Genomic DNA, 26,632 nt, shown 5'->3' on the forward strand with positions numbered 1-26,632 from the left:
CCAAGGGTTGTACTACTACTACTTCTGATCAGTCACTTCTTTCTGGCTGGGGAAAAATCCATTCGCTATTTTATCTCCGCCAGCGACCCAGCCACTTTCTCGTCGGCATCAGCATCAGCATCAGCATCAGCAAATCAGTCAATCAGCGCCAATCTGTGGCTCTCCCCTCTTGCCATTCGACGACCACTTGCAGGGCCTGTCTTGGAATGATGAGCATCGTCATTCTCTGACACCAGTTAGCCGCTGAAATCTTGCCGCGGTCCTGCTCGTATTCTCTCTCCTGGTCCTTTCTTTCCCCAGCCATCACAGCTTGAGGCCATGGATTCGCGCATGTCTCTTCTTCTCTATAATCTACCATCTCATTCATTATTGCTGGCTCTATCTCTAGCTATTCGTGTTGATTTCAGTCGCATTTTATGGTCTGATTCGTAATATCTTTTATCAAATCTTCCCCAGGCCCCCTTCTGCAGCCTATCTTGCTTTTTTCTTATTCATTCATACCACCGAGTACCAAACCTTCACTGTTCATCCGCCAGTTCCGCAGCGTTCCCGGTTTAGGCTACCATTTCCAGTTCGCCTCCGATCCGGGTTTTTCAAACCTCTTTTCGCCTGCGATAATACCTCCTATCGTCGACTTTCTCGCTGGTCTGCATGCTTAGGGGCTATAGATCTGGGCTCATTCCCGATCGCCCGGAATCCACAGCATGCACATTCCAGTCAACTTCCGCCAATTTGACATCCGTCAGGATGGTCCGGGCAACATTATCAACAATCCCAACACCAACACCAATAATACCGATAATAGCCCGGATAAAAACCACGCCTCCGACAATGATAACTCGAGCAGGAATAATATCATTATAATAGTGGGTGCTCTCTTTCTTGGGGTTTCCCGCAGTCACTAATGCATCTTTTCCTTTGATTGCAGTGCGTCGCTTGCATCATTTTCGCCGTGGCATCCGCCTTAATGACCTATTTCGTCTTACGTACCCTCCGTCGCATGAACTGTCGCCCGAAATATTTGCCTGGAAAATTCCTAAAGGACAAATGGAATAGGTGGAACGTGGGCGTCTCATACGGTCAGGTCCCGGGGGCGAATAATCCAAATGCGAACACCAGAGACACGCCCGCCGAAGGAGGCTCGGAAATGCGAACTACCACCCCGGCCGCCAACAATACGAGCAATGTTCGACGGGATACATCGGTTCGCTCGGTCATCACCCTTCCCGCCTACTCGCCCAGTCCCAAGCCAACGGAGCAGGTCATCGCTCGAGAGGGGGAGCGAGCAGGCATGGACATGGTTGTCGAGTTCCCCGAAACAGCTGAAGAAGAGGAATCCCGCAGAGAAGAGCTGATGGAGTCTCTCTACCAAATCCGGTTGCAACGGCGAGAGGAGATAGCCGACCGTGAATGGCGGCGACAGGAGCGCCGGGAGGCTCGTGCTCGTGGGGACTATATTCGCCTTGAAGAACTCCGGCAGGAGAGTCGGGCCCGCGCGAGAAGCAGCGCGTCTGCCAATGGAAGTGGTTCAAACCTCAACGCGGCTCTGGCGGAATCTCGTAACCGTGGTCGCGATAGGCGTATCTCCAGTGTCTCTTATGCAGAACTGGGCCACGTGCGGCATGACGGGTCGCGTATCAGAGCCACGTCGCCCGATTCGGACCGTCGTCCTCTTCTCACCGATGCATCAGCGCCCGATCGATCCTCAGGATCGATTCTCACCGGCGTTCATTCTCGAGGCGAGTCGTACTCGTCGTATCAGTCTGGGGTGTCCAACGTCTCCGATGCGGAGACTTTGACTCAGGTGCAATCGCATGCGGCGTCTGCTCATTCGGCTGATCGCCCGTCAATAACGGTCGACGAGGGTGATGTGGGTGAACTCAACATCCCGCCGCCTGAGTACGAGGTCCTGGAATGGGGAGAAGCGCCGCCTTATACGAGTCCAATCGCGGAGAGGGGCGAGCATGCGCCGCAGCTTCGTGACTTGACCCCCCTGCCAACCATCCATATCGATGTGGCCAGCCCTATCAGCAACACTCCCACCACGCCCACGAATCCTCTGCGGGAAGAGGAGCCGGAAGAGCAACAAACCGCCGAACAAACTACCGAACAACCTGCCACCACCACTCAACTCATCACTGAAGAGCGTGTCGAAGAACACCCTGCTTCTGAATCAGCCGAAACACACCTCTTGAGGGATGACACTCATAGTCACCAGGCGTCTTGATTTCTCTATTATCGATATGTCTTGTCAACAACTAGAAGACCTGACCCATCGGTCTACATTCACGGCTGCCATTCCTCGCCCCTTCCGACCTCGCATTCCAATACCCGTTACGAGCATAAGCGTTTACGACCCTACATAACTAGCATATAGGTTGTTTTAATTACTCTCCGACCCTGTCAATAGTTTTCTTTCCCTTGGACATTCATGTTAGCCCGCAAGGCGTTTTATTGAAGGCGAATCTATGGACGGCTCTTCTTGTTTTCTCAGCCCACCAGTCTGCCTGTACGCATAGAGAAGGGGGCACTGTGTTTATTGGATCTGTCTGCACATATTATACGCTCCAGCATATGATGGAAAATCTCAATGCGAAAGCTTCAAAGATGACGTGCGGAAATGTTGTCTAGAATAAATTTCATGAATTGGATAATCACTATCTATCTCTGCAGCTTGGCTCGTGGCGTAAGCACTCGGAAGGCGGTCAGGCGCTCCACGGGAGGGGGGCCCACGGGAGTAAACAAACCAAAAGCAGCGGGCGAGTTCCACTTGGTCGAGGACGTAGTAACTTGTTGCCAGCCCAGCCTCCTCATTTATTTCCGTCGCATCATCCACTCGCGTCCCCATTGCGTTGTCTAGCCGGTTAGCCAGGTCTTACCGTGCAATTGTGCTGCTTCTGCGATAGTCTGGATACCGCAGTGGCTTGTCTTCTCTAGGCAATTGCACTGTCGTCCTTTCTTTCAGTGGTGGTTTCCCTGGCTACTTCCCTCCTCAAGCCGGGAGACTCGCGCTGCACCGACGCGCTACCAGCGACTCTCTAAACATTTGACTGTCCGCCGTGCAGCTTGCAGTCTCAGAACAACGAGCGGATTACTTCCACATTTGCTTTGCTGATTCAGTCAGCTCAACCATTTGATACCTGTGAGGTACTCGATTTTTCACTCCGTCAATAAACCGCCCCAAAAGGCGCGTCACATCAACCGGCAACATGTCGCGCGAAGCAACAACGAATAGCTTCGCGTCGTTTGGCTCCGACTTCGACCCTGAGCACGAGGCGCTCGCGTCCACCAAAGAGCTCGGTCATGGTAGCCCCCGACTTCCGTCCATGCACACCAACGCCAGGAAGCGCCACGAGTACGAAGAAGAAGAGCCTGACTACGCTTTCAACACATCCACCTTCGAGCAATACCTACCAGATTTTTCCCCGGTCGGCACATCCGAAGAAGAAGAAGAGGCCGACAACGACGACAGCATCTCCATTGAGGCCGGTCGAGGCCCGACGAAACCTCCCCGTCGATTGGACGACTCGAGAAACTCCTACATGAGCATCGAAAACAGCGTTCGCTCGTCGTCACCCGCCGTCAGACTCGATTATCCTACTTCTAATACCCCTCAGAAGTCTGCTCTGCGGAACCCGGCGAGAAGAGCGGTCAGCGATAGTCTCCGAAAGGATGCTCAAATCAGACGCGCCAGCCTTGCCCATAAGGAGAACGTTGATCCCCACACAGCCAAGTCGAACCGCAAAGAGCGACGAACGCTGTCAGACATGCACGCAAAGGTTCGCGATACTTATGAAGGATCCCTAATCGAGGACGAAAGGCCTCCGGTCATGGCCAACAGTACGCGTCCGACACGTTTTGGGAACCCCAACCTCTCTCATCAGATTGCCGATGCGGTGGAGAAGGCTTCTCAGGAGGCCTACGCTCGCGAACTCCGTCGCGGAAAGTCCAGTAACAGCTCTCGCAATATGGCCAACAATGCAGGTGATACGGCTACTCAGCAGTCATTCCTACTACCGGATCTTCCCAACTTGTCAGAGTTGGTCTCGGGCGTCTATGAAGACGGCACGCCCGTGTATGCGCGTCAGAACAGAGCACGGACGACGCGCTTTGTCTCCCCTCCGCATGATGCTACTGATGTTTCTTTGACTCGCGAACACATGCCGCTGGATGCTGTTCCCATTCCGGAAGATGAAAAGGCACTCTTCGTTTCATTGAGACTCTTGCAGGACAAGGTTGCAGAATTGGAGAGGTCCAAGTCTGACGCCGAACGGAGGTTGGATGATATGAAGCGGGAGAATGAAGCGCTGAGGGCAAACAAGCGCTCAAAGGACAAGCATGGTCGCAGCCGACATTACGAATCCGACGAGGATGACTACCGAAGAGATCAGCTTGCCAACGAGAACCAAAGTAAGCACTTCTATATTGGTCATCGCGATACTGAGCTAACTCTGTATGCAGAACTAGATGCCGCCAACCTGGCTTTGCAGAACAAACTCGACATTATCGAAAGAAAGGCCCAGATTCAGGAATCGACTTTAAAGCGGCTGAACCGAGAACGAGACATGGCAGTGTCTCAATTGGGAGTTGCATATCTGGAGAGCCAAGACCTCAAGAGCGAGAATGAGAGTCTGCGCCAGGAGAATGCAGACTTGAAGTCGCAGATATCGAAGATCTTGTCCGCGGGCTCCAGAGCACGTGAGGACACAGTCGAGTCAGAGCAGTCTTCTATGACTGATGCAAGCGACGAGGATAGCCAGATTGATACGCAGCATAGCAAGCATACGAGCCGAAGCACCCGCGAAGTCACTGGCAAGAGCTCGCGATCCAAGTCTAGACGTCAGGAAGATTCGCGCGCCAAGATCTCGACGCAGGTCGATAAGGAAATTTCCCGGCTTGAAAAGGAGCGTGCAGAAGAGGCACTGTTTTCGATCGACGTCCCCCAGACCAGGGAAAAGTCGAAGTCGAGATCAGGAAAGTCCAAGAGCCGGTCGGAGAGCAGTGATGTGAGTACCAGGAAGCAGTCGAACACTGGCAAACAGCGCGTCAAGAGAGTGGTTGTCGAAGAGGTGGAGGAGACTGAGCCTGTTGAATCGAGTGGTGAGGTCACTGGAAACACCAAGAAATCCAATGCAACGGAGCAGGACTTGACCTTGCTGAGCTTCGTTGATGTAAGTTGCCTTTCATGTTATTGCCACATTGCACGCCCGTACTTACTCTGGTTTCAGGAACGTGAAATCGCTCAATTACGGAAGACGCTGGAAGAGGAACGCCTGGCTCGGAAACGGCGGCAGTCGAGTACAAGCAAAGAGCAGACTGCAAACGAGACCGGAAGTACGACCCGGCAGAGCCTGGCTAAGTTGACGATTCCCAGAAAGTCTTCCCTCAAAGAAAGCAAGGGGTTGCCATCTAGACCCGCCTCGGCCATGGGTGACTTGACCGCCAACTCCAAGGCTAGCATGACTGAAGGAGAAAGTAACTTGTCGGTGCCTGTCGAACGCCCCAGACGGCATTCGGACAACTCCGGGGCTGCTGCTTCTCAGCGACGCCGGCGGAGGATGGCCGAAGAGATGACCTCGGCCTTTATCTTGCCTGATATTACGTTCAACCCCGCGCATCTGGTCGAGAACAATCTTTCCAAGCTTCCCGAACCTGCTCAGCGTGCACTTGACAGTGCCACTAAGCACAATGGCAAAAACTGCACGGTCTGCAAGCAGTCCATTCCAGGTGCCTCTTGTGAACATACTGGAGAGGCAGTGAAGATTCCGAAGCCCGTTCCCGTTTCGGAGCGTATGCCCGAGCCGTCTGTCTACAATGAGGAGCCTACCATGCGCCCCGCGCAATCGCCAGAGCTTGCCCTCGCGACCGTGCTCAAGGCTTTGGAAGATGAGCTGGCCCACCTGAAGATGCAGCTGGTGGCATACCAGGGCTCGTACAACAAGCTGGATGCCTCGCTGAGCAAGCGACAGAGGAAGTCTGTGGGCGAGAAGATCAAGAAGCTGTTGAAGGATATCGACATGAAGGCCGACCAGATTTATGCACTGTACGACGTCCTTGAAGGCCAGAAGCAGAATGGCCGTGAGATGACGGAGCAGGAGATGGAAGTGACTCTTCAGTCGATTGGAATTGATACGGCAGGACGGACAGCAGACGTCACCGCCACCACGGACAAGTCCTCTCGCAAGGAACCGGACTCGGAGGACGATGATGAGCTTCCTTGGGAGGGGTTTGAAAGTACTCTGGAGATGACGGGCAGGACTGGTGGAAGCCGTCGCAACTAGTTGAATACCACTGAGCTATCGCTCTTTTTCTTTCCTTGATTTGTTACATTGGTCTTGAGCATGTGTGATTCTAATTGTGTACTTTTCTCTATTCCCCTTTTTCATTTCTTTCTTTTCTCTCACGCTCGCCTAGTCTTTGTGCAGAAGTAATGTTTTTGGATCAGGTTTCCGACTGACTTTGTGTATGTCCCTGATCTTTGAGAACGCGATGATGCGCAGGGTCTTTGAGTTGATCCTCGAGGAATGTGTCCGCCGTGCATGTGGTGTGTGACTGTCTTTGGGAGTCCTCGGACTCGTTCATGTGTCTGTTGCTTGAGGTTGTTCTTGGACGTCGACGGACTGAATAAGATCTCCGTCCAGGTGTTGATCTCGCAACGGAATGCGATCGGACTTGCCCTTCACCCCTCTTTCTTTCTCCCCTTTTCTTCTTCTTTTCTTCTCTTTGTCCTCAACAGTGTTGGATACGGCGTTCTGATTCGGATGCAGGGAGTGCTTAGCCTTGTTGAATTGATTACTGCCTGTCTGGGATGGGATTGGATAAGGATGTTTTGAATCGGTAGCACAGATGAGTCAATGCTTGCGTACATGCAATGTTCGTTTAACTGAGTAGGAGGTACCTAGCCATGTAAGGGACGCGGTGTTACACAGTGCAGGATGAGAAGAATGGGGAGTGATATGCATGTCGCATCCTCGTCTATACAGAATCAGGCATCGGCAAAGTCGCGGCGACTAAACCCGAGGCAGGTTTAGCGGGGATGACAAGCTTCGGGCGAATCTTTGGCTCATCGCCTCTTCGGCTTTCTTCTTATCCACTTTCTTCTTCTCCCCAGATTTGTTCCCACCCTTTTCTTTTTCCGTAGTTTTTATCGTCTCCGTTGAACCTTGACTTTGAAGTACCTGACGGCTTCCCCAGATTCTCCTACTGTTCTTCACGACAATATCTATATATGACCTCTACACAACCACCCGAGATCCGCAAGTCCCACACCGACAATCATGTAGATACTACTACTGCTATCTCCGCGCCCGAGGCCGACGCCTCACGCCTCCGCAAGAATCCGGACACCCAATTCTTGTCGCCCGCCATGTCAGTCGATTCCTCCATCGACGGCGACCAAGACAGCGTCAACACTGCCATCCACGACGGCAGCTCGGCGCAGACCCGTATACTTGCGCCGGCGCCCATGCCCGGATTCTCTCAGTCGCAGCGCTTATCAGTAGATGATCACAACAGTAGCGACGACGACGATGACAGCAGCTTCAGTGACAGCGACAGCGACAGCTTCAGCTCCAGCGACGATGACGACGAAGAAGAAGAAACCAACCTGATCGCGAACGAAGACGATCCCAACCCCAACGAGGAAAACAACAACAACGACGCCGACGAGAAACCCGTAACATGGTCCTCACTACCGAAAAAGAGCCAACTCGCTATCCTCACCATCGCCCGTCTCTCAGAGCCACTCACCCAGACCTCCTTGCAAGCGTACATGTTCTACCAGCTCAAGTCGTTCGATCCGTCCTTACCGGACTCGACTATCTCCGGACAGGCAGGCATCCTGCAGGGCAGTTTCACTGCAGCGCAGTTCCTGACGGCTGTGTGGTGGGGACGACTAGCTGATGCGGAGTGGATGGGGAGGAAGAGAGTATTGCTGATCGGGTCGCTGGGGACGTGTATCTCGTGCTTGGGGTTTGGGTTCTCGCGGTCGTTTGTGGCTGCTGCGGTGTTTCGCACGCTGGGAGGTGTGCTGAATAGTAATGTGGGTGTGATGAGGACGATGATTGCGGAGATTATTGAGGAGAAGAAGTACGTCCATACTCTGTACCGTTCTTAAAATGGGTATTATCACTGACAAATGCAGATATCAATCTCGAGCGTTCCTCTTACTGCCCATGTGCTTCAACATCGGCGTCATCATCGGCCCCGTGCTGGGCGGTGCCCTAGCTGATCCAGTCAAGAACTATCCCCAGATCTTCGGACCGGGCACATTCCTTGGTGGTGCGAATGGGGTGGAGTGGATGCGCAAATGGCCCTTCCTGTTACCGAACCTGCTCAGTGCAGTGTTCATCTTCTGCTCATTGCTGGCTGTCTTCTTCGGCTTAGACGAGGTACGCCCCATCCCTACCCCAATATCCTCTCCAATCCATCATCTAATCATCAAGCTACAGACCCACGAAACAGCCCGCCACCGCAGCGACTGGGGCCGTCAACTTGGCCACCGCATCTCACGCGCCCTCCGCCGCACCAGACGCAAAGACAGCAAATACTACCAACGACTAACCGAACTCCCGGACGACGAATCCCTCTACATCGACAACACCTCCCACCACCGCCGCAGCATCAGCATCAGCAGCCGCTCCTCCCGTCCAACCCCAAAGACACCATCATCCCGCCCCTCCTTCCGCCAAATCTACACCCGCAACGTCCTCCTCACCCTCCTCGCCCAATTCCTCCTCGCCTTCCACACCTCCGCCTTCAACGCCATCACCTTCACCTTCCTCCCCACCCCACGCGCCCCTCCCTCCAACAGAACCGGCTGGTTCCACTTCTCGGGCGGCCTCGGCCTGCCCTCCTCGCGCGTCGGGCTCGCCACCGCCATCATCGGGATCATCGGCCTCCCATTACAAATCTTCATCTACCCCTGGGTCCAAGGCTACCTGGGTACCTTACGGTCCTTCCGCACCTTCCTACCTTTCTCCTCCCTCGCATACGCCCTCATGCCCTTCCTCCTCCTTCTTCCCCGCGCAGCATACATCGTCTGGCCTGCATTTACCGTGGTGATCGCACTGCAGGTCGTGTCGAGGACGTTCGCGCTCCCTGCTGCGGTCATCTTAGTGAATAATAGTGTCTCGGATGCGAAGGTGCTCGGCACGATTAATGGCGTCTCGCAGAGTATTTCGTCTGCGGCGAGAACGTTAGGGCCGTTTTTGGGTGGCTGGGGGTTGGGTGAGGGCCTGAGGGGGAATTTTGTCGGGGGTGTTTGGTGGGGGTTGGCTGTGGAGGCGATGGTGGGGTGGGTTGTTTTGTGGTTTATTTGGGAGGGGAGGGGGATTGAGAGGAAGAGGAGGTCGAAGAAGTAGTATGTACTAGGGATGAGTGGGGGAGTTGTGTATATATGCATTTAGTTGGTGTGTAAATGGGTTGGATAGATGGATAAAGGGTGGACGGGTGGGTGGGTCAGTAGGTTATGATGATAGACGGGACGGCCTTTTATTCATATTTATATATCAATGGATACCATTTGGCTATTGTTCATGGTTTGATTTGCGAGTGTGGATTGGAGTAGAGGTAATTTAGTATGGATATCGAACTACAAAGGTGGTAGACAATAAATAGTACTATGAGAGTTAAGTAGCTCGATCAACTCTACCTATCGATGTAGTAGTCCCTCTCACGACACATTCTTGAATACTCAGCAGAAATGGCTTACCAATAACCCGAAAGAAGTATATTAATTCCATACCATCATAAAGATCTTACTATCCTTCCATTTTAGTCCAAAAGGGACAGGGCTGGCTATATAGATTCATCCTCCGCCAACTCCTCATCCAACTCCCTATAAAATCCCGCCACCAAGAACGCCAACTCCAACGCCTGCTTCTCATTCAACCTGGGATCACAAAATGTCGTGTACCGCTCACTCAACCCCTCCTCCGTCAACCCTCCAGCACCACCCACACACTCCGTCACCGCCTCGCCCGTCAGCTCCAAATGCATTCCGCCCAGGAATGACCCCGCCGCGCGATGTATCTCCAATGCCTGCTTCAGCTCAGACAAGATATCGCTGAAATGCCGCGTCTTCACCCCGGACGGCGTGGCCTGCGTGTTACCGTGCATGGGATCGCATTGCCAGACGGGGATGTGCCCCGAGGCTTGTACGGCGGCGATATGGGCGGGGAGGTATTGTGAGATCTTTGCTGCGCCGTAGCGCGAGATGAGGGTGACTTTGCCGATTTCTCGGGCTGGGTTGACAATGTCAAGGAGGGAGGTGAGTTCAGCGGGAGTCATGCTAGGGCCGATTTTGATGCCGATTGGGTTGGCTATACCTCGGAAGAATTCGACGTGGGCGCCGTTGATTTGGCGGGTGCGGTCGCCGATCCAGAGGAAGTGCGAGGAGGTGGCGTAGTAGGACTTGGGGGGCTGGGTGGAGGTAGTGGGAGGGTCGGGGTTCTTGAGGTGTCGGAGGAGGCTTTGTTCGTATTCGAGGAGGAGGCCTTCGTGGCTGGTGTAGATGTCGACGGTCTCGACGCCGCGGTCGGTGTCGATGCCGACGGTTTGCATGAATCGTAAGGCGTCTTTGACGCGGTTGACGATCTTGGTGTATTTCTCCCGGATGGAGGGGGTGATGACGTGCCCGAGACCCCAGTCTAGAGGGGAGTGCAGGTCGGCGAGACCTGAGGAGAGGGAGGCGCGCATGTAGTTGAGTGTCGCGGCGGAGTGGAAGTAGGCTGAGACCAGTCGGGAGGGGTCTGGTTTGCGGGATTCGGGGGTGGCGTCGAAGCCGTTGATGTTGTCGCCGCGGAAGGAGGGCATTTCGACGCCGTCGATGGTTTCCATTGGGCTGGATCGGGGTCTATTGGTTGTTAGAGGGTGTTGTTGTTCATGTAGAGAGTGAAGCCTTACTTGGCGAATTGGCCTGCAATTCGGGCGATACGTACGACAGGCTTGTTTGCTCCTGGGTGATATTAGCATAGTTCATTATTCTAAAGTAGGAAGACATACCCCAAATCAAAACCAAACTCATCTGAAGAAGCAGCTTCACCTTGGCTTCAATCATATCCATATTGCAGTAATCGAACAGCTCCGCGCAGTCGCCTTGCACAGTATCAGTACCGGCGGTAATGCGGAATCTAAATCCGTGTACTCACCACCCTGGAGTACAAAGGCCTTTCCCAATGCAACATTCTTCAAGCTCTTCTTTAGGTCATTCACCTACAAATATATCAGCTTGTCTGTTCAGCTCTCAACGAAACGATAGATCGCACCTCTTGAGTCGTGACCAACGGCGGGAGTTTCTGCAGCTTCGCCAGTGCAGCTTGTACGCCCGCCGCATCGTCATAAACGACATCCTGCTTGATGGGTTTCGAGGCCCAAGCTGATGGGACTCAGTCATCGCAATACTTTTCCTTCCTCATAAGAAGAAACATAGGATGGGTGTACACACAGCTAGGAGACCATTCTGACTCCGCCATTGTGACAGAGTCGGTGGAGGCAGCGAGGAGTAATTAGTGATTGATCGACGCTAGGGCGCTGTCAAGAGTGGATGTTGATTCCCCACCGCTCTTTGGAATGAATGAATGAATGACTGCAACGAAGCAAGGGAAAAAAGGAGATGGAAGTAGAGGAAGACGACGAAGAAGAAGAAGAAGCAATCAAGTTGAAGAATAAAAAGAAAAGCAAAGAACAACAAACACGTTACACTTTCAATTAAATTAACTTTCAATGCAGAAAGAGAAAAAAAAAAAAGAAAATCGGTTATTCGCGGATTTGGACCCTTTTGAGTCACGCCTGTCCCGCTAACCCAGACAGGCAATTTGCTCTCTTTGCCATGCCCATTTTATTATTGAACTCCGACGTCATGTGTTCTCAATACTACTACTTATCTACCCTACCATAGTTAACTAACTTAGCTAGTTGGTTATCTTCATTGTTTGCCCCTGACCTGACTAACCATCTGACAGTCCAATTCCAAACCCATCTACTTATCCTGCATCAATCAAATCAATTAATCAATCAATCAATCAGTATCATCAATCACCATGTCCGACTCCATCCCCTCCGCCCACCCCGATGAACATCATCAACACCAACACCCCACCAACGCCGAAGACCGCAAAGCCGCCGCTGCCCTCTCCGCCCTCAACCCCAGCCACATCGCCCCCGACACCCTCAAGTCCTCCTCCACTCCCTCCGCTGCCGACCAGGAAGCTCTGGGTCAGGCAATGAGTCGCTTGGAGATCGCCTCGGGACAAACTGGTGGTGCTGGTCGTGGTGGCGTGCAGAAGCCGGTTGATGCCCAGAAGAGGGTTCCGATGGAAGGGGCTAAGAAGAGGGCGGTTAAGGTGGCGGTGGAGGATGTGAATCTTTTGGTATGTCAATACCTTGGAGAACTGTTTGGGTGGAGGCTAATTGCGATGGTGGGCAAGGTCGAGGAGTTGGAATTGAATAAGAGCACTGCGACCGAGTTGTTAAGGTTGCATGATGGGAATGTGGTGGACGCCATGAGAGCCTTTGTCTCTGTTGGTCCGGGTCTGTGAGTATACGACTGCGGTAGGTTGAGAGTTGAGCTGGTCTCGCATCGACAAATCATGTCTTATTGTAATGATAATGAATTACGAATCAACATCGATTATGCCTCCATCGTCAAAATTACAATGCTTCAAGGCTGAAACATACACGTAAATGATTGAAGATGAAATGGATGTCCAATTACTATAATCCAACCATACGCCACTAGACAACAAAGGGGTATGTAGTATAACCATAACCATAAACAGATTATCCCAGTAACCAGAACCATGCAGAAATTAAACTAATCCGGTGCGAATCAAAATCAACCAAAATCTACTCAACAAGGGGACTCCCCACTCGCGGCTTATACGCCATACTCTTTCGTCTAGCTGCCTCCAGTTTGGCCCGCAGCTTCTGATTCGGCTCGCGTGCCGCAGCCGGCGTGGTAAAGAGACCTTGGCGGGTCTGCTTCGGAGGACAGGTCTGCTGCACAAGTTTCGTCCGCTGCGACAGGTAGAATGGTGTGGCTGGCGACATGCCAATGGCATCCATGTCAAGAGTGTAGCCCGGAGTCTTGGGCGTGTGGCAGTACTGCTGGTCTGCTTCCGTGTGACCGGCGCCAATCTTAGGAGTGGCGTCGGGGGTAGATGGTTCATCACGCGAAGAGGGTGTCGCATATCTGGGGATGGATTCTTTGGGAGGGGCAAGGCTAGACCGTCTGCGGTTTGCAGATGCACTCGCCGCGTCGGTCTTGACAAGAGTGCCATTGACGTTGCTCAAAGCGCGTGGTTCCATGCTCTTGCGACGCTTGGCACCACCACGGGGAATAACAGACAAGTCGACTTCGTAGTGTGCCTCATCGAGCCATTTGTTCGCACGTTCGCAGCTGTGCAATGTTAGTACCTGCATCCATGGCAGACAAGTGAATAACTTACTCAAGGACCCAGCCGACTCCAACACATTTGACAAGGCCTCTGGCATGTCGGACCTTCTCCAGAGTTCGGACACCTCCATCCTTGTAGACAACATGGGTGATTCCCACCTTGCCCTCCTTGGGCTCTGTTCCCTCCTCCGGAGATACACTGGCGCGAGGGTTCCACGACCAGTTCTTCACACACCGGGCTCCCATTTGCTGCAGAAGTTCAATGAAAATGCCACTAGCATCCTCTCCCTCAGTTGTGTGCACATCCACATATACAACAGAACCCTGTAGGGCGAGCTTGGGAGCATTGATGCTCGTGCGAGGCGTTTTCGTCTTCTTCTTAGGGCTGGGAGAGTACGAGGGCCGCTTGGGCGGTGCAGGTCTTTGAGCCTCAATGGGTTTTCTAGCTGTATCATGAGTATGCGATTGGCCGAGTGACGGGCGCGAAGCGGTTCTTTGTAGCCGGGGCGATTTGCGAGGTGACAGCTGGGGGGCATTCTGCGCGATTGGTGCAATTGCCGACATGCGGGGTCTCGAGGAGCGCCCTGGGGAAGAGGCAGAGAGCGAAAGACCACGCTTGCGCGACATTTTCAACGGCGATATCTGGCCTTCGGGCTTGAGTGGAACTTTAGAAACCGTGTGTACAGTCTGCATCTCAGGAATTCTGTTCTTCATCGGAGTGGAAGGTGCGAGAATGGGAATATCCCCGAGCTCTCTTTCCTTGTCTGGCTGCGACTCAGAAGCGAGATTGTCAGGCACGGACGGCACTGCGTACATATTCTCCTTATCCTCGCTTGCGTCGGCCACAGCCTCCTGGCTGCTCTCAACTACCTCTGCGGACTGCTCCAATGGCTCCTCGAAGATCTCAGTATCGCCAGCTTGCTGAGAACCAGAATCTTCGTCTTCGTAGATTTCGGGAATATCAGCAGACTTGTCAGTTTCCTGCAAAGTGTCAGGTTCACCCGGCAAAGCCTCCATTTGGCTGGGCATGTCGCCCATGGGCTGTGACGGCTCGTCTTCATGTATAACAGGCATATCGGCATCATTGCTGTCTTCCTCCAGAATAGGCGAGTTGGGCAATGAAGCCTTCTCCGGGCTTGGCTCATCACCAACTGGCTCCGGATCCTGATCTTGCTCTTCAGGTAGAGACATATCAATATCATTCAAGTCTTCCTGCGGAGTTGGCAACTCAGCTGAAGAAGGATGATTTGGCTCCTCTTCAATCGGTTCCGCTTCCTGCTCCTGATCCTCATCGTACTCCGGAACGTCGAAATCCTCACTCTGTTCCTGCGGAGCAGGCGAAACAGGCATTGGGGTCTCCTCGTGGGCTGGCTCGGCACTTTCTTCAGGCTCCTGCTCTTCAGTTCCAGCAACCTCAGGCACCTCGACATCTTCCCGCTCTTGCTTCGAGATTTGCGGCTTAGACGATGAAGCTTCTGCCTGCCTGGATACGTCAGGATATGAAACCTCAGAAGTACTAGTAACGTTGCTAGACCTCCTGCGGCCTCCCAAAGAGAAAATTCCTCTCCGAGGTCGCGTCGCCTGCGCCTTCTCAGGGCTGTTAGATTTCCACTGTCTAAACTGTTGCGCCAGTGGTGTGAAACGAGGGGCGTTGTCGAAAAGTAGTCCTCGAGTAGATCTACGACGAGGTGTTGCACGACTGTGCTCAACGAATGGGTCCGAGAGGTCGGCATTGTTTTGCGTCCCATTGTCCATGGCTGCTGCAGGTGTAGGAGCATTCCTCGCGCTGCGTCTGATAGGGCTTCGCCTGATAGGGCTTTCAAGGATACGAACGGGCGAGAGAACACGCTTGGAGGCATTTTGAGCCTGACGCGAAGGACTGAATGGATCTTCCGCCTCTTCGACCTCGTATGGCTGAATGGGAACGAGGTTAGGTGGGATCCGCTCGGTCGGTTCGAACCCCACGAGCGTTGGTTCGCTGTCATCGAATGTGTACTGATCGTCCACGTCGTCGAAGTCATCAAAAGCATCTGCAGCATTCTCTTCGTCGGCCGCCTCCAGCATATCCGGGTCGTCCTCCGTCTCCGAGCCATCACGGTCATCATTGACAGGCTCGGGGGGTGCTGCGCGTTCGACGAAGACATCCTCAAGGCCTTCAACCAAGCTGCTTCTTAGTCCTGTGTTGGCTGGGCCTGGAGCAGTTTCAGTTGCCGGGTTCGTTGTCTCAGTGCGCTCTTCTGCCTCATGCTCGGGTTGCTCAACATTTTCTTGGTCGTACCCGGCTGAAGGCTCTTCTTCAACGATAGGTTCGCGCGTCTCACTGCGGTTTGACGGGCTAAAGTCCTTGGGCAGGGAAACGGAAATATCTTCCATTTCCATGGTGTCCTCTCTAGTGTCGGGGACGGAAACCTCAACATCGAGCTCTGGACCATCTTCAGCGTACTCAGTGGCGTTCTCCTGAGCTTCATGCTCGTTACTCATCTCGCCAGTCTCTTCATCTTCAACCGTTGGGTGGGTCTGCCCAGCTTCCGGTTCCCTGACAAGTTCAGCGTCAGGCTCGGTAACGAGCTCTTTGATGGGAGGTTCAGAGGATTCCTCGGCAGGCTCAGTTGCTCCTGCTTCGACAGACTCCTCGGTCTCCTCCATGGGTGGCTCCACTGACTCATCGGCGAGTTCCTCCATGGGTTCCTCAACAGGCTCATCGATATGCTCGGTCGGATCACTAACAGATTCTTCGGCTATCTCCTCCGTGTATTCTTCCATAGGCTCCTCCATAGATTCCTCCATAGGCTCGTTGTTGGGCTCCTTTATGGGCTCCTCTGTAGGCTTGACTAGCTCATCAGCAGGTTCTTCCATGGCATCGTCCCTGAATTCTTCTTCAGACTCTTCCATAGGCTCCTCAGTGGCCTCGACCAGCTCGTCAGCAGGCTCTTCAACCTGCTGGTGATTAGGAACGTCACTTTCAATATGCTCCTCATGCGGCGTGACATCCTCAGCCGCATTTCCCGTGTTTTCCTCTTCATACTCTATGGTCTGCTCCCGATCAAACTCTTCGTGCAGAGTATCTTCGTCGGACTCTACTGCAGCGGCTGGGGATTTCGTATCGATTTCCTTGGTCGCATCGTTATCTTCCACTCCCTCAGGGATATCGTCATCAACCTGCTCGTCTTCACTTTCAGCATCCCTGGCTTCCTGGAAATCGGTCATTCTAAGCGGCGATTCGTCGACGTCAGGGGTTGCAGGTTCTTCCACATCTCTGGTGTCAACCTGGACATTCTCGGTTATGGGGCTTCTGCTTGCAAACAACGAGCTCTTGAATGGCGACGCAATCCTTTTTGCCGGGCTCTGAAGGAAAGATACACTGTGCCTCAATGGGGTCGACGTGGATTCGGCGTGGGCCTGTGAAATGAACGACGCCCCGAATAGGCCTTTTCTGGGTGACGCCTTGAGAGGGGAATTGTGCCCTGGAGTAAAGTTGGGTTGCGACAACGGCGTGCCACTGTCCAAAAAGACGCTTCCTCGCTTCGGAGTCTCCAAGTGTGCCTTCCTGGGCGACAATTTGAGCGGTGAATTGTGTGTTGGGGAGAGATGGGGTTGTGATAACAACTTGGGGTCATCGCGTGGAGCGAACGCTCCACGCTTGGGTGTTTCTCTCATTGAGAAGTTGAAAGGCGAAGGGGGTGGTCGACGAGCAGGGCTGGACATAAGGAGTGTATCATTAAAGTCGATCGATCGTCTAGGGCCAGGCAGAGGCTCGCCGTTCTCGTCGAGAGATTTCCGGAACTTTCCAGTGATATTGATCTTCTTCACTGGTGAACTAAGACCGGTATTTTCTGATCCGTGTTTGGGGGGTGAGTTGACAACAAACTTGACCTGACCTTTATCGCCGCTTAGCTCGTCGTCCTCTCCATCCGAGTCGGCGTACGACGAAAGCGCTTTGGCGACCTGCGTTGCCTTCTTCGGCGAAAGAGGTTTAGGACCCTCCTTCTTGGCCGTCGCCGGCTTCCGGCCCTTAGCGGAGGTCGCTGCAGGTTTGCGAACCGGCTTGGACGCAAGACCTGCCTGACGTCCAGGCCCAATCGTCCCTCGTCGCATTCCAGCAGCCGGCGGGGGAGATGGCTCGCTCATGTCTTCTTCTGCAGTTTCGGACGGATCCTGGAATGTAACCTTCTTCTTCTTCGCCGGTCCACGCAGCATATTCGATCTCGCTGTCGTAGAGTTCGTCGCAATATACACACGTTTGGGCGCTTCCTGCGATGAAGAGAAATCGATATCGGTGAAACCTTTCGCATTCAGTCGCGTGTTTTCCTTCACAGGATCGACTGGCTTGGCCGACTTTGTTGCTGTAGAACCCTTCGGCCGTCCTCGCGTCTTTGGGGCGGTTTCGGTCTTTGCGGGTGTCGCAGGCTTGGTCCTCGGTCTCCCAGCACGCTTCTTTGGCGCGTCCGACTGAGCAAGCTCGTCATCGTTGTCGCTGCCCGATTCCGCGTTTGTTGTGGGCGTGGCCTTCCTACCACGACTAGTTGTGGTAGTTGTGGATTTAGTCGTGGGTCGGCCTTTAGGTTTCGCTACCGTCGTTGTTTTCCTTTCAGAGAACATGCCAATCTCATCGTCTGTCGACTCGTCTGCATCTTCGTTCGCTGGTCTGCTTGCTGCTGCTGTTGTCCGGCCGCCTCTTTTCCTCGCTTCGGTGGCAGAGCTAGGTGCCCTGGCTTTTGTCGTTTTGGGCGCAGCTTTAGCAGATGTAGTGGTCGTCGATCCCTTAGTTCGTGTGCGCGTCGTCCGCTTGGGTGGCGACTGTGGGATGACTGCTGCGCGAGCCATTGTGTGTTGATTGATACTCGGGGTCGGTAAATACAACCGCGCGGTAGGTCGGAGGTGGGCGTTGTTGATGTCCCGCTTCTGTTATGATCTGTCGGTGGCGGTGGGGACTTAGTATTGAATTGCCGTGCTCATTGTGCGTCCACTGGCGATAAGTGAACAATCACTTGCTTTAACTCCGGAAGCTCTTCTGCAGGGTTAAAGTAAGCAGGGGGGCTGTGTGGTGGTCGAGTTGGCGTGGGTTGTTGACTAGTTAGCAGTGGAGGAGGCCGATCATCAAAGTCGCCCAAGTGGACGACGCTCCTGCCGTTTGTGGCCGCTTGCTTGTTTGGGCGATCGGGCGGTGGTTGCCCTGGTAACGCAACACGTGAGGGAAGTGGGCTGCCTCTTCCGGAGTCGAGCACGTCAATCACTACCATTTCATGGAATGCCTTGAATTTCAGAAATATATACTTCGCGTAGACTTGAAGCTACTGTGCATTGACTTTTCTGTGCGCGTCAATCCGCTACTAAATATACACCATACCATACATACACATTAAACAGTGAAAATATCCTACATAAACGCCGAAACAGTCGCAGCAGCCGCCACAGTCGCAAAAACAGCAGGCAATACAGCGTACGCAACATTATCGAACACCGTACTGGGCTCATAAGTGCCCGGATTCGAGCTATTCGTAGTGCCATCCCAGCAATACCTCTCAAAGCACCGGTCACACTGATCGGGCACCGTAGTGTTAGTCCGTTCAAAGGACCGACTCAGAACAGCACACGCAACACAAGCAGACCATTCCCCATCGCGACTATTATTCCCCATCGTGGCTACATCGTACCCATTGAGGATGATACTATCCCTCTGCTCCTCCGAGTAACTCGGATCGAACGTCGACACGTTTGAAAAAGTCACGTACGGGAAGTTGGGAAGGTAAACAACCAACGGCGCCGGTCCAGTGGTATTCGACGAGTTGCACCCGAAGAAGGTCGGTCTTGTGTTGAGTCCCTCGTTGACGAATGTATTCTGGTCGGGAATAACAGGGAAAGACGTTCCATTGCCGATGCCCGTAGTGTTTAGGCTGCGCTCGTAGGTAGCGACTAGAGCGGTGCCGTTGGGCCAGTTATACTGTGTGTCTGCCGAGGAGTCTACCGCGAAGATGACGTCCACGTGGCGCTCTGGTTGGATGAGTGGATGTAAAGGGATGTTTTGGAGGTCCTCACCGCCGTCCACGAGGTCGAGGACGGTTTCGCTTGCGGATGGCGAGGTGGAATTGGCCCATAGGTAGAAGGGGTTGGGGGTGTAGACTGCTATGTCTTGGCTGTCTTCGCCGAGATCTTCTAGAATGTTTGTGAATACGTCTTTTAGGAAGCTGGGAAGGCTGGTTGTGTTGATTTGAAGGAGGAATTGGTTGAATAGGGTGGATGAGGTTCCCATTATGAATCCGCCATTGTCGAACCCACGGACGCAGCTCTCGTTGCTTGGGAGGGATCCGGCTACAAAGCGTGAGCCCAGGTACTGGACTGGGACGAAGCCGTAGACCGTTGGGTCGAAGGTGCCGAATTCCCAGGGATTAAATTCGTAGACTGTGGCATTGCTGCTGACTAGGAGCTCGTGTGGGTAACGGCCATCTGCGACTAGTATGGGCATTGGCATTTCTGCATTTCTGAAGGAGCTGGTCAGAGCTATGGATGACCAGGTGTAGTTGATTCCTCCGGCAGTGGCGTTGACGAGCTGGTATGAAAGAGCACGGCCCCTGGTGGGTAGCATCAGTATTGCTGCTATGGGAAAGTTGAAGTAGGTTTCATACCAGTAATCAGTAATGGATGTCTCCCAACCCGCATCATCCTTCCCGGAAACTGCATCATATATATCACGGTAGTAGGTCGCCGAATCAATAATCTGGATGCTATCCCCATCGGGACCTTCAAAGATCGAGTTCTGAAATTGCCAGACATCCCCGTCATCGTAGGTCTGAAGCGACGAGATGGTGGAGAAATTGTTCAGATATATAGATCCCACTAACCACGCCCCACCACTGAGGCCAGCCAAGTACGTTGCTGATTGCAGCAACCCACCCAGCTGGCCACTGCTGGTGGAATTTTCCGTGCGGTTATCAAAAGCCTTGATTGCCCCAGCACCGTTCATCAAAGCCCGGTACCCTCCACCAGAGACAGCGATGCCGATGTTAGGCAAATCGGAGGTGTTGCTCGAGATGCCGTCGATGTATTCCACAGCGTCAAAGTCCGTAATATTGACATGGCCAAAGAATTCTCTCATAGCTGACAGTGTATTGTTCCTCCGAGTCCTCAGCCATGACGATTCGTTCGACGAGAGTGCTGTCGCACTGCGCACCGTGGGACGACTCGCAGCGCATTCGACCGTAGTTGGTGTATACCCATCTGGTGCGTTTGGTAGCGCGCGCTCTTGCATCAAGTGTTTTCCGTAGTCATGATTGAAGCTAGCATTTATGCCTATGGAACTCTACGGTTAGACCATCTCAGAAGTTGCGGGAAGTGGTGCAGTGGTGAAATTGAGACCGAGAATGACAATAACAGACCTGTGAATATGCTTGCAAAAGCAAGCAAAGCTGCTATGCACTGCATATTAGCAAGTACCACACGGCTGCCGTTTCTTAGAAGAGGCCGATGGGTTGTGATGGTGAAGAACAGCTCTCTCCGAGATTTCAAACCCGACCAAGGCTGCCGCGCAGCCAAGGTCTTGGTTGGTAGATCAAATATCAATACTCGTCAAGCACCAGAATGGTACCGAAGTCTTGGGGATGATCATAGTGACCGAAGAACCATGGATCTTCGAGGTTGTAGCGGAGATGGCATTGAATTGCAGTCCATGGTTTGGGACACTACTACCTACATGAAAAGGCTGGATTAAACCGGCAATTCCGCAGCTGAAGTGACAGTCAACGAGAATTGAAGTTGGCAAACCAAACATGGACAGTGGTTCACACAGGATTGATCTTGGGCGACACTGCTTGTTGGGCTTTCTGCTGGATTCTAAAGACCTCCCACATGGTACTCTCCATCTTGAATGAGGCGGTTCGCTTCCAGTACATTGGGTAATTACTTTGTAGCTCCTCGACTATACACAGTAAGAGACCTGCAACGGACCTAGTATGCATTCACGAAAGGACCCTGATGTCACAGCGATCAGTGGATCCGGAGCTGACGGATGGAATCCACGGAACCAAAGATCGCTCCCATCAAGTCAGCTTCGTATTGCAAGTGATTGTTGCAGTGAGCTCTGCTGTTTGCTCGTGTCCAACCTCCAGTCTAATGCAATTAACTTTGGGTGAGCAGGGTAATTATGCAACTGGAGAGTATCTACACCGGACACAACGTCAGCTTACATCGATAGATCTCTCATGTCAGCCAGATGATAGCTATACACACAAACACTGAATTACAGAAATAAACTATCTTTTAGTATCGAATTGGCTGGCTATACAACCATCACAACTGCTGATACATCACATCCGTCCGCATCGTATACTTCGTCCCCCTCAGAACCGGATCCCCACCATGAAGCAGATCCATCTGCTGAAACACCAACACCGAGCCCGTCTTCGGAAAGACACGCAAATGTCTCTCCTTCTCCTCATATCGGGGTAGAAAAGACGTCGCTCCACCCAGCAGCTCCCCCTTCACATCCAGATTCACCTCTCCCTCTCCCCGCTCAACCCTCTGCATTTCCCTCTTCAGCTCTCCAAGATCCTGCTCCCCCTGCCCACTCAAATACAACTGAATAGTATAATACGACTTCTCCTTCCCATCAGGCGTCTTATATAGCGCATCCCAATGCGGCCTAAAGTACTCTCCCCCTTCATACTTAAGGAACCTCAACCGCTCATTCAACCGAGTCATTCCATAAGCCTTATTCCGGCCCGCAAGGCCCGTCACCCGAGGTTGATTGTCAATCTTGTCAATTCCCAACTCCTTGAAGAACGGCAGTAACCGAGCCAACAGCTTATCAGCTATATCCTCGGAATCATAGATAATGCGGCCGCAATTCCGGGTATCTGTTGCGAGCGCTTGCCTGCCATTTCCGATGTTGATCATGGCGCGTTCCCAGGTAGGTGTAGCGGAAGAGTCACCGGGAGGGATGGTGCTGGACTCCGCAATGCGGATTAGTTCGGCGCATTCTTCTTCGCTGAATGCGTTGTCTATCACTGCGGCGCAGAGGTTCTTGTATTCCGGGAGTGGTGGCTGGGAGTTTTCGAAGTTGATGCGATGGCATCGGGCGTTGGGGGACGGTGGGGAGGTCAGGAATGTAGAGGGTGGTCGCTGCATGGTTGGTCTTAAGGTACAGAATGCTCTTGATATGTGATGGCTTTTCATCAGTTTCTTCTTGGTTTTATCTTCAATTCAAGCAGTAAAGAGACTTATATATAGGATGGACTTGCAGAATGAGGCTCGTGAGATGCGTCACTTATCCCGGGCCCCACTGTTGCCTGTAAGCAAGGCTGAAGGTGGGCTGATCATGGCTTAGCAGTAGGATATGCACAGCCTCGTGCTCCATAGGGAAGAATCATGACTCAAATGGACTAGTGTACTCTATCGCTAGTCTTTCAATCCATGTAGCCTTGAACTTACGACAGGGAACATAACCACACTCTCATATATCTTACTTACCCCAAGACTGCCATACAATTGAACTCTCTCATATCCATATCGTGACAAATACTAAATCTCCACGGAACTCCATACCAATGGGCGCCACCGTCTCGACTAGTTCTTCTTTAGTAGCACCTATCTCAGATCCGACGTCGGTAAATCTTTGATATCCGTTCGCGTAGTATCACTGCAGGTAGCGATTGAAAGTGGTTAATATTATCGAAACAATAACAAGAATCTATTGGCTCTGGCGTCCAAAACGACCGCCGAAGATGCAGGGATGAGATGCTATCTGTGCCTATACGAAATCCTAACAGTACAATTTACCCCTCTCCAACTAAAGCATGAAGTACTTACAATCCATCCTATCTTACCTATCTTACCATCGATGCAGATACATAGCTAAGAGCCATGAGCGATCGCTAATGATCGCCCAACAACCGCCGAAGAGGAGGTAAGCAACCGGAATTAACTGACGGAGTTATGTCTAAAACCGAGGAGTAGCCATGGCGTCTCCCTTTATAAATTCACAAGGTGGAATCTTCCCCTCAGGGTACTTAGAAAGAAAGAGTAAAGGTTACTGCCACTTTAGAATTCTGCTCTCCGAATCACCTACCAACCACGCCGTCGAGGAAATAAGCATGCCCGAGGTAGCTGGAAAAGAAGTCGGTCCCATTGGCTTTGGCCTAATGGGATTAACCTGGAGAGCGACACCACCATCCCAAGAGCAGGCATTTGATGCTATGCATACTGCAATTTAGAATGGATGTATGTACAATCCTTCTCTTTTCCCTTGCTAGTAGACGTCTCATTATGACCATGGCTGATTAATGGTCATATAGGTACCTGCTGGAACGGCGGTGAAAACTACGGCGCACTTGACTACAACAGTCTCGTCCTAGTAGAGCAATATCTGGAGAAATACCCCGAATATGCCGACAAGATAGTCCTGAACATCAAGGGCGGCGTCAACCCCGACACTCACCAGATAGATGCTTCGGCGGAGAATACGCGCCGCAGTCTAGATAACTGCATAGCGCAGCTGAAAGGTCGCAAGAAGATTGATATGTTTGAATTTGCCCGTCGAGACCCGGCTGTGCCTATGCAGGAGACGTTCGATTTGATCGAGAAAGAGTATGTTCAGACGGGCAAGATAGAGGGGATTGCTCTGTCGGAGGTGCGGGCTGAGACTATCCATGAAGCTGTCAAGTATACCAAGGTACTTGCGGTGGAGGCTGAGATTTCTTTGTATGTATGGGATTTGTTGCAGAAGCAATGGAGGGTTAATGCTGACTGGAATAGGTTCACTACTGATATCCTGGAAAACGGCGTCGCAGCGGCGTGCGCCCAATACGGGATCCCGATTATTGCCTACTCGCCGATCGGCAGAGGCATGTTGACTGGTCAGTTCAAGAAGTTCGATGATCTTCCGCAAGATTCGCTGTTGCGCTCTTTCGACTTTCCGCGATTCCAGCGGGAGAACTTCGAGAAGAACATGCAGCTGGTAGAGAAAGTGGAAGATATCGCTCAGAGGAAGGGTTGTACCCCAGCGCAGCTGTATCAACTGGACAAGAGCACTCTCTAGGCGCCCAGGGGTACCAACCATTATTCCTATTCCAGGTGCCACAACTGCAGAGCGGGTGGAGGAGAACAGTAAGCTGATCGAGATCACGGATGAAGAGATGCAGGAGATTGATGATATATTGGTCAAATTCACCCCAGCTGGTGAACGATACCCCAGGGCCATTCCGGTCAATACCTAGGGTAAATAGTATCAGAATCGTGCAGTATGAATGACACTCGTAGCTTCAGATGCTCTCATTTCGAATGATGTTCCAAGGTACCAAGTCAGTCAGTTGACGCAATATGGTAGCCATCTTTCCAGTAGAGCAAAGGACAAATCTGAGCTATCTTGTGTCCAAAAGCTATATGACGAGCCACGAGTGCTGTGTCTACCAACTGAGCACTTGTTATCTTCTGGAAATCAGCAATCCGGCTTCAACGACCATGTGACAGCACCAAATCCGGCTTTCCCCAGCAATCTTGGGCAGACTAGCATATCCCAGTTACCGTACCTGACGATCGGAGAGACGCCGACCGGTCTGGACTGACCGGGGTAAGTATTTATGCACATGGAAGATTCTAGCATGTAAGATGCATCTCATCACCTGAACAGCAGCCGTAGATTAGGGTGGGGTAGATGATATTGCGACGAATGCTAAACGGTCTTGTATGTTGCATCTGTCTCAAGTTTTGACATTAACTGCAGTCGGGACTGAGAAGATAAGTCACAGTTGCAAGGGCAGGTATTGTGCAATCGAGGCCACGTCAGCGATATGCCGGAGTTCAATCGGAATGAGAGGGGACGGAAGGGACGGAGGACGGTAGTAAGTTGGTGGCTTGGTGGAGAGAACCTTGGAAAATAAACTATTGCCGGTCCTGGGATAAGACAGCTGGGGGTAAGGTTTCCTGTCAATCAACAGTAGAGAGTGCCGTGGGGAAACAAAAGAAGGATGGTAGTGGGGATTTGGGGAAATTCTTGCTGGTCACACGCCTCACGCCCCCGCGGCGGCACTATCTATACATAGTAGACGCCTATAGATAGCAACAATTAGGCGAGAACTTTACTATAGTGTCTGCTACCGCTACGGTCACCATTACGTTCAGTTTTTTTTTTGGAATTGGCTTTTTTTTTTCTGGGTTCTGGATAGACATTATAACTGTGAACTATGGATGGTGTGCCTTCCATCTGTTTCTATCTCCCCAACAGCACTGATCATTCCGAATTTACAATCCCGATCTTGGATAGGGTCCTCCGCGTAGTCTCAGCCTGCCCATGGGCCCAAAGAAAATCATATCGATCCGGTTTTTTCTCCGGACTATACGCATTATATACTGTACACTTGTAGTTGTGAATTTCTCAGGTCGCTTTTTAGAAGCGCCCTCTATAGTATGACTCTTTGAACTTCAGTTTAATAACATTAACCATTGCTCTTCCGCAGCCAGGCATAACCTGGTGCCGATATTTTGATCACTGTGTGAAACTAGAAGATAGGTTGAGTTCTCAAATACACGGTATAGTATCAGTGATTGTGCTAGTATTAAACCGAATGTACACATGGAAGTAGGATGCTTGGATTCCGCGGGGCCTCGACACCTGGCGCGCCAGGGGCGCATCGCGCACTGACCAGCAGTTACTGTCTGGCCTATCCGTGGGAGAGTCTGGAACCTGGGGATCCCTAAGCAACCTGCCACCCTCGAGTCGATCATTGCCGCTGCCGATTGCCCGTCACTCCCGCATCTTGGTCCTTTCAACCTGTTGACCGACTAGCTCTGTCGAGCAATACGGTCTCACACCATCTTTTAATATCCATATCCTGCACGCAATACACATCTTCACATAAGCACAGTTGTAGACGCCAAAATGATCTCTGCGGATTATACTTCCGGATCCTCCGGATTCGACAGGGAAGCAGGCCGCATATCCGATGGGCGCATCTGGACCCAGTGCTTATTCAAGCCTATTCTCATGCCATTCCAGAGACAGGAGAATTGCAAAGCGCCAGCAATAGCATAGCTAATAAGATCAGATGTCAGGCAGGCTAGCATATTCTACTCGCGTGCACCGGAACGAACGTTATTGGGCACTAGTTCAAGCTTAAGCTCCAAAACATCAATCAATAGACGAAAAATAGAATGCTCACGGGACCTGATACAGCCGCCGATGAAAATGAGGGTGCCAGGGCCGAAAGGCCCCTAATTTCAGGCAGGAAAAAAAGCCACCCGGGAGTC

General features: G+C 52.2%; 7 protein-coding genes across 7 annotated transcripts; 3 read left to right on the forward strand and 4 right to left on the reverse strand.

Moving 5' to 3' along the window:
* Positions 1 to 704: 704 nt before the first annotated feature.
* On the forward strand, positions 705 to 9,362 carry BO87DRAFT_395166 (uncharacterized protein; the record flags this gene model as incomplete). Its single annotated transcript, XM_025625170.1, has 8 exons — positions 705 to 866; positions 929 to 2,220; positions 3,188 to 4,410; positions 4,462 to 5,171; positions 5,229 to 6,234; positions 7,176 to 8,088; positions 8,144 to 8,390; positions 8,451 to 9,362. 8 exons carry the CDS (start codon positions 705 to 707, stop codon positions 9,360 to 9,362), a joined length of 6,465 nt encoding a protein of 2,154 aa, XP_025481749.1.
* Positions 9,363 to 9,637: 275 nt separating this feature from the next.
* On the reverse strand, positions 9,638 to 11,518 carry BO87DRAFT_330254 (3-deoxy-7-phosphoheptulonate synthase class II). The gene is made up of 6 exons (XM_025620285.1): positions 11,447 to 11,518; positions 11,268 to 11,377; positions 11,151 to 11,214; positions 11,005 to 11,097; positions 10,906 to 10,957; positions 9,638 to 10,855 (listed from the first exon to the last, which is right to left on the reverse strand). The coding sequence occupies exons 1-6, from the start codon at positions 11,472 to 11,474 to the stop codon at positions 9,799 to 9,801; spliced, it is 1,404 nt and encodes a 467-aa protein (XP_025481750.1). The 5' UTR covers positions 11,475 to 11,518; the 3' UTR covers positions 9,638 to 9,798.
* A 387-nt stretch (positions 11,519 to 11,905) lies between these two features.
* Positions 11,906 to 12,595, forward strand: BO87DRAFT_374640 (huntingtin-interacting protein K). Its single transcript, XM_025622825.1, has 2 exons — positions 11,906 to 12,371; positions 12,429 to 12,595. Exons 1-2 carry the CDS (start codon positions 12,042 to 12,044, stop codon positions 12,537 to 12,539), a joined length of 441 nt encoding a protein of 146 aa, XP_025481751.1. The 5' UTR covers positions 11,906 to 12,041; the 3' UTR covers positions 12,540 to 12,595.
* A 135-nt stretch (positions 12,596 to 12,730) lies between these two features.
* BO87DRAFT_330257 (uncharacterized protein) lies at positions 12,731 to 18,222 on the reverse strand (the record flags this gene model as incomplete). Its single annotated transcript, XM_025620286.1, has 2 exons — positions 12,731 to 13,399; positions 13,449 to 18,222. Coding segments are annotated over 2 exons (5,327 nt in total), but the record flags the coding sequence as incomplete, so codon positions are not given.
* A 504-nt stretch (positions 18,223 to 18,726) lies between these two features.
* Positions 18,727 to 20,815, reverse strand: BO87DRAFT_453220 (lysophospholipase family protein; the record flags this gene model as incomplete). The annotated part of the gene is made up of 3 exons (XM_025628534.1): positions 18,727 to 19,965; positions 20,020 to 20,683; positions 20,770 to 20,815. 3 exons carry the CDS (start codon positions 20,813 to 20,815, stop codon positions 18,774 to 18,776), a joined length of 1,902 nt encoding a protein of 633 aa, XP_025481753.1. The 3' UTR covers positions 18,727 to 18,773.
* Positions 20,816 to 21,566: 751 nt separating this feature from the next.
* On the reverse strand, positions 21,567 to 22,527 carry BO87DRAFT_374641 (uncharacterized protein). Its single transcript, XM_025622826.1, has one exon. The coding sequence runs from the start codon at positions 22,514 to 22,516 to the stop codon at positions 21,680 to 21,682; it is 837 nt and encodes a 278-aa protein (XP_025481754.1). The 5' UTR covers positions 22,517 to 22,527; the 3' UTR covers positions 21,567 to 21,679.
* A 954-nt stretch (positions 22,528 to 23,481) lies between these two features.
* Positions 23,482 to 24,603, forward strand: BO87DRAFT_395171 (aldo/keto reductase family protein; the record flags this gene model as incomplete). The annotated part of the gene is made up of 4 exons (XM_025625171.1): positions 23,482 to 23,509; positions 23,683 to 24,088; positions 24,143 to 24,381; positions 24,416 to 24,603. 4 exons carry the CDS (start codon positions 23,482 to 23,484, stop codon positions 24,601 to 24,603), a joined length of 861 nt encoding a protein of 286 aa, XP_025481755.1.
* Between the last annotated feature and the right edge of the window lie 2,029 nt (positions 24,604 to 26,632).

Source organism: Aspergillus neoniger (genome assembly GCF_003184625.1).
Source record: "Aspergillus neoniger CBS 115656 unplaced genomic scaffold BO87scaffold_9, whole genome shotgun sequence".
NCBI lineage: Eukaryota > Fungi > Ascomycota > Eurotiomycetes > Eurotiales > Aspergillaceae > Aspergillus > Aspergillus neoniger.